The sequence below is a fragment of the Aedes albopictus genome, chromosome 1 (assembly GCF_035046485.1).
Source record: "Aedes albopictus strain Foshan chromosome 1, AalbF5, whole genome shotgun sequence".
NCBI lineage: Eukaryota > Metazoa > Arthropoda > Insecta > Diptera > Culicidae > Aedes > Aedes albopictus.
Genome location: NC_085136.1, coordinates 321338280 through 321350708, shown reverse-complemented (window position 1 = coordinate 321350708; position 12429 = coordinate 321338280). Strand labels below are relative to the sequence as shown.

Here is a 12429-nt window from a genome sequence, read left to right as displayed (position 1 = left end):
ATTTTGGTCGACGCGGTTTATGAACGAACAGCCTCTTATCATGCTTTTAATTGAACTGTATCCAAACAGCATCAAAAGTCACCTGTTTCCCCCACATTTAATCACACTGTTAGAACGAAAACCGATAGTTTTCCCAAACACTTGTTTATCTTTATATCGTGAACATTTCATTAATGAAACTCAATCCTGCTACACGAGCCCCCTGATTCGATAACTTTGATTGCAGCCGTTCAAAACTTACCCTCACGCACATCTCAACCTGAAGCAATTGTATGGCGATAGCCCAAGCACAACAAACGCGCCAACAATGATGATGATGATCGGTTGCAATAAAATCACACTCTTGAGCACCACGCTGCTGCTACTGTTGCTGCTGTCAGCTCTCCGATACAGTATCTTAAATTTCGATGCAGGTCACGAAGTCACATTCCGATTACCATTCAACTCTTGTATAGCCGGGCGCGGTGCGAATACATGTTCGTCGGTCGCCCTTTGTTGCTAGTTGACGCGAGTTCGTTCCGTTGACCGAAACTAATTCAGCCGGGCTGGCTGCTGTGAGCCAGGATGAGGAAGCTTGCGATGAAAGTCTCGGATTTGTTTTGGAAGGAATCGTTAAAATGGCACTTCACTTCTGTTGCATTTCATTCTTCCGCTGTCACTTTGTCTCTTTATCTCTTTATTCTATCATTATCTTCCACTTTAATTGATTCTGTTTCTCATCTTTTGTGTTCTTCTCCTTTCATTCATTCCCGGTTATTCAGAGATGCTCGACTGGCTCTGAAATTCATCTGAAACCTCTTGAAACGCCCTGTCATACCATGAAACACATTGAAACGTCCCAGAAGTCATTTAAAACCTTTCCGAAACCTCATTAAACGTCTCGAAAACCACTGAAACGTATTGTAACGCCTTAAAAGACCTCTCAAACTCCCCTGAAATTCCCGTGAAGCTCATCTGAGGGCCAGTGAAGCCCCCCTCCTTCAAATCTCCTGAAACGCCCTGAGACACATTGTAGCGCATCAGAACCCCCCTGGAATCCCTGTAAAACTCACCTTAGAGCCTTTCACAGGCCCGCTAAAGTTACTCAAAAACATTCTGAAACGTTCTGAAATGCCCTAAAACGTATTTGAAGTCACCTCAAAACTTCCTAATCTCAGCCGAAACCCTGTGGAGCCACCTCAGACTCCTATGAAATCTCTGAAAACGTCCTGAAAAGCATTGTTACGCCTTGTAACGCCTTTGAAACCCCCCAAAACTCGCAAGAAACCCTCGTGAAGTCTCTTTGAGAACGTTACCTGAGAGCCCAACCCGAGTAACATTTTAAGTTTTGTTTGGCTCTTTAAAAGATCTTCATGACCAATTTTATAAAACTTGCCATAAAACTGATTTTTACATCAAAACCTCTTGATAACCACTTTAAGAGCATCTTGCGGCTAAGTGGACTGCTTTCGGAGTGCTTTTGCAAACCGCATTAAGAGTAGCAATAAAACCGTTTTAAAACCTAGTTGAAAAAATTCCCATTCTCGATTGTTGTTGTTTTTTTTTTCAACAAAAACTTTGACAGCTCAAGATGCAGAGAAGCTTCTTCGATGGCACGTAAAGGTCAGGACGATACATCATTCGTAAGTAGAAGTCATAGTCATTTCAAAGTAATATTTTAGTGGTTATTGTGTTGGTAGGCTTGTACGCATTCAATTCTACCGTGAATATTGGCGTTGCAGAATCATAAAATTAACCTTCCGAAGGTGTTTAAAAAAAGTTACGTTTAAGGTGTTCGGGTCATATTGACCCGGATTTAGTACAACGATTTCACAGTCATTTCTTAATAAAATAATCAAGTTTTTGTACTCAAAATTATCGTTAGGGATCCGGCTCAAAACTAAGGTTCGGTCGGATGTGGCCACTTGGAATCGACGCCAAAGGGACCTTGGTTTGGCCATTTTCGCAGGAGTGTATTTTTCGCAATAAATTATGCAAAATGCAGCTGATTGGAATGTTTGGAGACCCAAATGCACCAGAAAAAAAGGCTTCAAACTGCCCCAATCACTAAACCAACTGACCAGATATGTTTTGGCTATCAGGTGGCCACGGGACTAAATCTTGAAGCCCCGGTACGGCTTCCTGGAGACCCCGATAGGGACCATTTCACACATATGGTGAATCCATGCCGTGCGACATATCAAAAGTTGTAGATTTTTTGGAGAATACATCAGTGACCATGCCAGAAACCAGAAGCAAGATTGGCCACTTGGTGGTCCCGGAACTGATTCCCGGGACCCCGGGAATGTGGCCAATTCTCACAGATTGTATGACCTTGCCGTAAGACACATCAAAATTCGCAAAATTTCATAGATAATTCATCAGTCACCAAACCAACAACTGAAAACAACATTGTCCGCTTGGTGGTGCTGGAACCACTAAACACTTAACAGTTTTATTGTGGTAATAATGATTGCTAGATGGTTTACATATCGGAAAGCTTTGTTTACTCTTAAAATCTGTCTTAATGGATATCTTCAAGTATACTATAAAACATTTTATCAATGGTTTTCATAAAAGCAGTCATAAAACTGTGAGTTTTAATTATTGCTGTAATAAAACCCTAATAAAATCAAAGAAAACCAATCAACAATGAAATTGTTACTTGGGAAGAGTTCTCTGAAATCTCCTGAAAAATCCTGACATGCATTGTACCAACTTGAAATGCCCCTGAAACCCCCTGAAAACCCCATGAAGCGAACATGAGAGCCTGTGAAGGCCCTTAAAATAGCCTAAGACCCCACTAAAACCTCCTGAAATTTCCTGAATCGCACTGATACGCCTTGATACGCCTCTGAAATCCCCCAGAAATCTCCGTAAAACTTGCCTGAGAGCCTATGAAGCCTCATAAAATTTTCCCGAAACCTTCTGAAATACTTTGAGACGTCCTGAAATGCTTTGTTACGCCTTATAAGGCCTCTGAAGTCTTCTGAAACTTTCCTGAAACCCCCGTGAAGCTCAACCGCGAGCATGTGAAACCCTCTAAAACCTCCTGAAACGCCTTTAATTTGTTGTAAAACCCTCGTTAAGATAATTTGACAACCTGTAAAGCCCCAAAAACAACCCTCTGAAATCTCTTGAAACGCCTCTGAAACCTTCCAGATATCCCCATGGGCCCAAGAAACTCATCTGAGAACGTATGAAACCCCCTAAAATACTTCCGAAACCTTTCGAAATGCTCTGAAATGCCCCAAAACGCATGGTAACGCCTCTGTAACCCCCCTGAATTCCTTGTAAAATTACCGGAAAGCCCGTGAGGCCCCTCTGACTACTCTGAAAACTTTTAAAATTCTCTTAAAGGCATTGTAAGGCCTTGAAGCGCCTTCTAATCTCTTCTCAAACTCCCCTGAAACCCCCATGAAGTTCATCTGTGAGCTGCACCTGAGAGCCCCCAAGACTTCTCTGAAATCGCCTGAAACGCCCTGGAACGCATTGTAACGTATTGGAATATCTCTGAAACCGTGAAACCCCCGTGAAGCTCACATGAGGGGCAGTGAAGCCAATAAAAACCTAAGACCCCTCTGAAACCGACTGAAATGCATTAGAACGCCTTGAAACGCCTTTGAAGCCCCCTGTAATCTCCGTCAAACTTAGCTGAGCCCCCTAAAATCTTTCCGAAACCTTCCGGAATGCTATGAAACCCCCGTTAAGCTCATTTGACAGCACAGGAAGCCCCTTGAAACGACCGAAACGCTCATAAACGCATTTAAATGCTCTGTTACTTACGCCTCTGGCGTAGATGCGCACCTCTCCATCCAACAATAACAACGTACTCATACTACTGTAGACAGGTATAGTCAGCCCCTTTTCTCCCGAGGACGTTGGCCAAACGTCATAGAGCCAAATGATATTGTAAGTACAATAGCAATGTATAGAAGACCACTCACGTGAAATCAGATAGTGCAAACCAACTCATTGTTGAAACTAAATTATATACTTTTCTATATCAATTATTCCGTATTTGAAGTGTGGATAGGTAATTAATAATATTTCTTTGAAATAGTGCTATATTGATATTATTGAAACTTATTTTTCTCTAGTAGTGTTGGTTTATATCCAAGTGAATTACCTCTAACCTAAAAGCTACAATATTCTTATCATACATGCAAGGTAATTGTTATTAACTAATTAGTGAACATAACTATGTACAAACTATTTACACAATGCTGTTTCAGCACGGATATACGCTAGAATTGTCAGTACCCAAAAAGCATCAACCTCGATTCTCGTTCTAAGTGCCCAGTAATATGCCCGTACACCTTGCACAGCGGGACTAAACGTGAGTACAAATGGTTAAAATTTTAAGAACTATAGATTATCATTGAGCGGCATCGAACCGAATTAGTATCTGCCCGAAATGTTAGCTAATTCAGGATATGATATACCATTTCAGGAATATAATAATACTCCGATTACGAACGTAAAACCTGTGTTTCCGGTTGTTCCCACCGGTATTATTATCTCGGAAATTATCCCGTGCAATTCGTTGGCAACTTCCAACAACTTATTATATTCGTTTACGACGAGTATACGCAGTCATATTCGGTCATGTCGGGTCGAGGTCGGTCAAATAAAGGCAGTAATGCCGGCGGTAGTGATAGTGGTGCAATTGGTGGTGTGAAAGTGGTGGTCACCGACGAAACAGTGGAACCAGAGGCGTCCTTTCCTGGTCGGTCGTGCAGAGTTTGCCGTACGGATGATTCGGATGAAATGGTGAGGTGTGACAAATGTCTGAAGTGGTTCCACTTCTCCTGCGTGGGAGTTACCCAAGCCATCGAAAACGATCCCTGGAGTTGTAAGGATTGTGCGAATGTGGAGCAGGTTCCGGAGTGGCTGGTGAACCCGTGTGATGGTGGCGCCAAAAAGAAGCTTGCTGCAGAACTCGATAGCGACAAGCTGAACCTTCCACCTCTTCAAGAGCAAGATGACCCGCTAACTCCCAAAACGTCGAAAGCTAGCAAGGTTGGTGGACAGGCGGAAAGTAAGAGGAACGAGAAGAAGGCGGCGCCGAAAGGAAGATCCCATACATCCGAGCAACCACCTGCGGACCAGAAGCAGCTGAGAGGAGCCAACTTACTGCAATCGAAGGAGATCGACAAGCAACCGACGAAGGGGAACAATAAGTCGTCGGCACGTGGTAGCCACCAGGCATCACCAAAAGAAACTGGCGAAAAACCACCGACAAGCTTCGGAAAAGCGAGGTCTGTCGTATCCCACGCGTCCAGCCGAGCATCTAGTAGGTCCTCACAATCTCTTGCCAAGCTGAAGCTGCAGAAGCTTGAAGAGGAGAGGATCCTGAACGCGAAGAAGCTGGAGCAAGAACAAGCCTACCTGGAGGAGAAATATAGGCTGCTGGAGGAGATGGTTAGTGAGAGAGGATCTGATGTTAACAGCGTGTCGGATGCCGTAAGCGAATGGCGTCCCCGAGCGCAATCGAGTCACCGCTCGCAGCAGGGAGATCAGCGGTCAGCCCAACACGAACCTTTTGATCTTGGCGCCAATTCCCCGGGCAACCTCAGATGTAGGTCATTCGTTGAAGAACAACGCAGCGTGCACCGAGAAGTCCCACACTTCGTCAACCGTGTTACAGAACGTGAAGAAGATTGCTGCCCGTTAACCAAGAAGCAGTTGGCGGCCCGGCAGGCTGTTTCCAAGGATCTGCCCCAGTTTTCCGGCAACCCCGAGGATTGGCCGTTATTCATAGCGACGTTCAACAACACCACGGCAATGTGCGGCTTTACGAACGAAGAGAACATCTACCGACTGCAGAAAAGCCTCAAAGGGCGAGCCTTCGAAGCAGTGAAGAGCCGTCTAGTACATCCTTCGAACGTTCCCGGTGTGCTGAAGACCCTGAGAATGATGTTTGGGCAGCCAGAAGCCATCGTGCACACACTTGTAGAAAAAATCAACTCCCTGCCGGCCATAAGAGAAGATAAGCTGGAAACTCTGGTGGACTTCGCCGTAAATGTGGAGAATTTTTGTGCGACCGTGGACGCCTGCGGCCTAGATGAATATCTGTACAACACCACCCTCCTACATCAGCTTGTGAGCAAGTTACCTCCAACGATCAAGCTAAATTGGGCGCAGTACAGGATTTCTCTGCCCGGAGTCAACCTAGCAGCATTTAGCACCTGGATGTATTCTCTCGCCGAAGCTGCCAGTGCAGTGAATATTCCGTCCATCACGAATACACGACCAATGCGGTGCGACAGCCGTAATACAAAAAAAGCCTTCGTAAACGCTCATTCCGAGAGCACTTCGGCGGAACCACGCCCACCGAATCCTCCGAGTGGAAAGAATCCCAGCCCAGGCGGCGACTGTATCGTTTGCAAGGGCACTTGTGAGACAGTAGAAAAATGCAAGCGCTTTCTTGACTATTCTCGAGACACACGTTGGGCTGTAGTTCGAGACTTTGCACTGTGTCGTCGCTGCCTCTGCCGTCACAATGGATTATGCCAGGCTAAGCTATGCGGTAAGAACGGATGTCAGTTCAAGCACCATGCGTTGCTGCACAACGATCAAAAACAGCCATCGTCAGCTACTCCGGTAGCGCCATCCTCTTCAACAGCAGTGTCTTCAGCGGCGGAAACTAACGAATCCCCAAAGGCCGGCTCCAGCTCAACAGCGCACGGTTGCCACACGCACCAGGCTAAATCAAGCGACGTACTGTTTCGCTACCTTCCGGTAGTGCTGCATGGTAAACACCGATCGATCCGTACATACGCCTTCCTTGACGATGGCTCCGATCTTACGTTACTCGATGAAGAGCTAGCCGATGAACTAGAACTGGATGGGGAAGTACGATCGCTTTGTCTGCACTGGACCGGTGGCACTCAACGGCAAGAAGTGAAGTCCAAGATCGTTGAACTGGAGATAGCCGGTGTTCACAGTGGAGCTAGAAGTTTCGCTATCAGCGGTGCACGCACAGTGAACGAGCTTCTTCTGCCGTACCAGACCCTGAACATCGATGAACTGTCAACGCTATATCCACACCTGCAAAGACTTCCAATCGATTCGTACCGAAATGTCCGACCGCGGATTCTGATTGGACTCAAGAACCAACATCTCAGTCTCGCTCTGAAGTGCCGCGAAGGGAAGCCGAAGGACCCTGTCGCCATTAAAACCCGTTTAGGCTGGACAGTGTGTGGCGGAGAAACATCAGAGTCTGCAACCAGCCCAGTGCACTCTATCTACCACATTGGATCCTGCGAGGACCACAACAAGGCAGATGAGGATCTACACCAGGTTATCAAAGACTACTTCGCGCTAGATAGCTTGGGGATCATGAAACCGAACAGAGCGCTTCTTTCCGTCGATGATCAGCGCGCGCAGTCTCTTCTCCAGTCGTTGACGAAATTCACGGGGGAACGCTACGAAACTGGTCTGCTTTGGCGTCACGAAACCACTCGTTTACCGGACAGTCAAGGAATGGCTCATCGTCGGTTCCAGTGCCTCGAAAAACGCATGAGCAAGGACGACACGCTTGCCAAAACGTTGAGGGAAAAGATGGCGGATCACCTGGCCAAAGGCTACGTACGAAAACTATCCGATGACGAGCTGCAACAAGCTTTTCAACGCGTTTGGTATCTCCCAGTGTTCCCGGTAACTAACCCAAACAAACCAGGGAAGGTGAGAATAGTTTGGGATGCGGCAGCCAAGGCTTTCGGAGTATCATTGAACTCCGCTTTATTGAAAGGTCCTGACAATCTTTCTTCGTTGTTCACCGTGCTGATCCGCTTCCGTGAGCATCCCGTAGCGCTGACAGGTGATATACGTGAGATGTTTCACCAGGTTCGCATTCAAAAAGACGATCAACATTGCCAGCGATTCTACTGGAGAGACGAAGATGGAAAAACAGCTGTATACGTCATGTGCGTCATGACATTTGGCGCCTGCTGTTCCCCTAGCAGTGCACAGTACGCAATGAATTTGAACGCCAAGCGCTTCGATGAAGAGTATCCAGAAGCTGTGGAAGTCATCGAGAAGCAGCACTACGTCGACGATATGCTCGTGAGCGTCGACACCGAAGAGGAGGCTATTAAACTCGCGGAGGATGTCAGGTTCGTGCATTCGCAGGGCGGATTCGAAATCCGAAATTGGACCAGCAATTCGCAACGTGTATTAGAAGCTCTTCACGGCAGTAGCGCCGAGGAGAAGAGTTTGGACCTCTCGCCAGAAATGACAGCCGAAAAGGTGCTTGGGATGTGGTGGTGTACAGCTGCCGACGTTTTCACCTTCAAAGTCGGTTGGAACCGTTACGACCAAGATTTGTGGAAAGATCTCCGTCAGCCTACAAAACGAGAAGTTCTCCGGGTTCTCATGACGATATTCGACCCCCTTGGGCTCATCGCACCCTTTCTAATGTTCCTCAAGATCCTGCTACAAGAAATTTGGCGAAGCGGCATCCAGTGGGACGATCGAATCGATGACAACGCCTTCATCAAGTGGCGTAGTTGGCTGCAGGTCCTGCCCCAAGTTGAGCAAGTCCAAATACAACGATGTTTCCGTCCCCACGTGAATCCTGCATACGACGATGTTCAGCTGCACACCTTCGTTGATGCGAGCGAAAACGGCATGGCTGCTGCATGCTTCCTGAGATTCGTCCGGAATGAAGTCGTCTGGTGCTGTCTAGTAGCTGCCAAAACAAGAGTAGCTCCCTTACGATATCACTCGATTCCGAGACTCGAGCTCATGGCAGCGGTTATTGGCACAAGACTATCCCAAACAGTTAACGATTCCTTGACCTTCAACGTCAGCAAGCGATTCTATCACTCGGATTCTAGGGACGTCATCTGCTGGCTGCATTCGGACCACCGTCGCTATACACCTTTCGTTGCCTGCCGAGTCAGCGAGATCCTGGAGACTACAGAGCAGAACCAGTGGCGGTGGGTCCCGACAAAGCTCAATGTGGCAGACGACGCGACAAAATGGGAGAAATTTCCAGACATGACTTCAGAGTCGAGATGGTTCATCGGCCCGGACTTTCTGCGGTTGCCAGAAGAAGCATGGCCGTGCCAATCAGTGAAAGGTGGCAAGACAGATACCGAACTTCGTCCACGTCTGCTAACTCACTTTACCTTGCCGGACCCTGCGATCAACGTCTCCAGCTGGAAGCGGATGCTAAAGGTAGCCGCACTAGTTCATCGTTTCCCTGCAAACTGCCGATTAAAAATGCAACGGAAACCTATCCTTTGTGGTCCTCCATCCACAGAGGAACTCCAGCTTGCTGAACGCTACATAATCCAACAAGCACAACGTGAAGTATACCCAGAAGAAACAGCTATCCTTCTAGACTCGACGAAATCCATACCCAGGAACAGTTCCCTATTCAAGCTAAGCCCTTTGTTGGACGACTACGGGTTGATGCGGATGCGAGGAAGAATCTCTGCCTGTGCCCAAGCCATCGAAGACTCCAAAAATCCGATCATCCTTCCACGTGACCACCACACCACCAAACTCATAATCGCACACTATCACAATAAATATAATCACCAGAACCATGAAACCGCAATAAATGAACTCCGTCAGAGGTACTGCATACCTCGGCTTCGAGCAACCTACGCAAAGGTACGCTTCAATTGCCAACACTGCAAAAACTACCGTGCCGTTCCGCAACCTCCAATGATGGCCGAACTGCCGCCTGAGCGACTCGATGCCTCCGCTCGACCCTTCACCCATATTGGCGTCGACTACTTCGGGCCAATGGAAGTCGTCGTAGGCCGCCGAGTGGAAAAACGATGGGGAATGTTGATCACGTGCCTGACCATACGCGCGATCCACATCGAAGTGGTACATACGTTAAGTACCGACTCCTGCATCATGGGTCTTCGCAATTTTGTAGCACGCCGAGGTACACCAAAGACCATCTACAGCGATCGCGGAACTTGCTTCATCGGAGCAAGTCGTGAATTAGTAGAGCTGGCCACGACGATCAACCAAGACGAGATGATGAAGGAGTTTTGCGGAACCGAAACGACCTGGAAGTTCAACCCCCCGGCGTCACCCCACATGGGAGGCAGCTGGGAACGCTTGATAGGTATCGTTAAGCGTAATCTGGCGGCAATTCGTCCTCCACACAAGCCCAACGACGAAGTGCTGCGCAACCTTCTAGTTGAGATCGAACACACCGTTAACTCTCGGCCTCTGACGCACGTACCGGTCGATGATGAATCGGCACCCGCACTCACTCCAAATCATTTCCTCGTGGGCTCATCTGACGGAACGAAGCCGTTATGTACCCTAGACGACACCGGAGTGACTCTTCGGCGGACCTGGAAAATGTCTCAACAACTGGCCAACCGATTCTGGAAGCGTTGGTTGACCGACTATTTGCCGGAGATCACACGTCGAACGAAGTGGTATGCCGATACAAAGCCGATAGCGATTGGAGATGTTGTAGTGATTGTTGATCCTAAACTGCCACGTAACTGCTGGCCGAAGGGTAGGATCATCGTAACCAGCGTCAACCAGAAGGACAACCAAATCAGGTCGGCAACCGTGCGGACTGCGGCTGGAGTTTTTGAACGTCCCGTAGCTAAGCTGGCCGTATTGGATGTACGGCGCGATGAACCGTAAGCCGACCAGAGCATCGGCGTACCTGGGGGGAGTGTTACTTACGCCTCTGGCGTAGATGCGCACCTCTCCATCCAACAATAACAACGTACTCATACTACTGTAGACAGGTATAGTCAGCCCCTTTTCTCCCGAGGACGTTGGCCAAACGTCATAGAGCCAAATGATATTGTAAGTACAATAGCAATGTATAGAAGACCACTCACGTGAAATCAGATAGTGCAAACCAACTCATTGTTGAAACTAAATTATATACTTTTCTATATCAATTATTCCGTATTTGAAGTGTGGATAGGTAATTAATAATATTTCTTTGAAATAGTGCTATATTGATATTATTGAAACTTATTTTTCTCTAGTAGTGTTGGTTTATATCCAAGTGAATTACCTCTAACCTAAAAGCTACAATATTCTTATCATACATGCAAGGTAATTGTTATTAACTAATTAGTGAACATAACTATGTACAAACTATTTACACAATGCTGTTTCAGCACGGATATACGCTAGAATTGTCAGTACCCAAAAAGCATCAACCTCGATTCTCGTTCTAAGTGCCCAGTAATATGCCCGTACACCTTGCACAGCGGGACTAAACGTGAGTACAAATGGTTAAAATTTTAAGAACTATAGATTATCATTGAGCGGCATCGAACCGAATTAGTATCTGCCCGAAATGTTAGCTAATTCAGGATATGATATACCATTTCAGGAATATAATAATACTCCGATTACGAACGTAAAACCTGTGTTTCCGGTTGTTCCCACCGGTATTATTATCTCGGAAATTATCCCGTGCAATTCGTTGGCAACTTCCAACATGCTCTGAAACGGCACTGAAACGCATTAGAAACAACCGGGAAGCTCACCTGAAAGACTGTGGATCCCCATAAATCCCCTCTTAAAGCTCCTGAAACGCATTGAAACGCCTCTGAAAACCCACCCAAACACCCGTGAAGCTCATTGCATAGAAGCTCCCTAAAAACCCTCGGAAACCTCCCCAAACCAGTGTTGGGAATACTTACTTGCGAAAATTTATACTCACTTGATTCTATCACAGTCCAGGAGCATGCTTGCAAAAATGATATTTGAAGGGCTTTTAGGTTGTAGTTTTATCTAAAAGTTTGCGGAATAAAGTGCAGGTTGCAGACACATGCCAAAACCGTAAGAGAGCTGTGAGCACAAGGTGAGTATAAATTACAAGAATTTTACTCACCTTGTGCTCACAGCTCTCTCACAACTTTGGTATGCGTCTGTGATCTTTAATTTATTCGGCAAACTCTTGGACTAAATTATAATCTAAACGCCATTCAAACATCATTTTTTGATAGCATGCTTCTGGACTGAGATAGAAGGAAGTGAGTATCACTCTTGCAAGTGAGTATTCCCAATACTGCCTGAAACGCCCTTGGAGGAATTGTGATACTCAATTGTTTCTGACTCAATGTTTTCTGACTGACATCGAAGAACAATTTGAACTGAAACTCAGAGAAAGAAGGAAGAAATTGACAGTTAAAATTTACTACTTTAAGAAACATGATCTGCATGATGTTGAACGTTCATATAACAATCCTAAATATCCTCCAACAGTTAGTAAATACAGAATACAAAACAGAAGATTTGGTATCTAAAGCAGAGATGCCAGATTATTTTCATCAAAAATCTGTATCTATACAGATTTTTCTGTATCGCCACTTTTCAGGGTATAGCAGATACCGAGAGTCCTAGATTTCAAAAGAAACTAACAAAAATGTACTACTTTTTGACGGTTTAAAATTTTTCCTGGTTTTTGTTTTTCTAAAACATGTGTGAAAATGT

The 12429-nt window shown here is 46.2% G+C and overlaps 2 protein-coding genes across 7 annotated transcripts in view; one reads left to right on the top strand and one right to left on the bottom strand.

The window, feature by feature from the left end:
- Nucleotides 1–12429, bottom strand: part of LOC109400229 (ankyrin repeat domain-containing protein 12) — a 469219-nt gene that overhangs the window by 300719 nt on the left and 156071 nt on the right. The window lies entirely within an intron of this gene.
- On the top strand, nucleotides 3761–11426 carry LOC109416918 (uncharacterized). 6 transcript variants are annotated; one of them, XR_009996614.1, is made up of 3 exons: nucleotides 3761–10906; nucleotides 10974–11040; nucleotides 11106–11426. XR_009996614.1 is itself a non-coding variant. In XM_062847220.1 (3 exons), exon 3 carries the CDS (start codon nucleotides 4588–4590, stop codon nucleotides 10612–10614), a length of 6027 nt encoding a protein of 2008 aa, XP_062703204.1. In that variant the 5' UTR covers nucleotides 3761–4015; nucleotides 4083–4149; nucleotides 4215–4587; the 3' UTR covers nucleotides 10615–11426. The 6 variants fall into 6 exon arrangements, 3 of the variants coding, with proteins under 3 accessions (XP_062703204.1, XP_062703202.1, XP_062703203.1); XM_062847220.1 differs by having other exon boundaries at nucleotides 3761–4015; nucleotides 4083–4149; nucleotides 4215–11426; XR_009996612.1 differs by having other exon boundaries at nucleotides 10974–11426.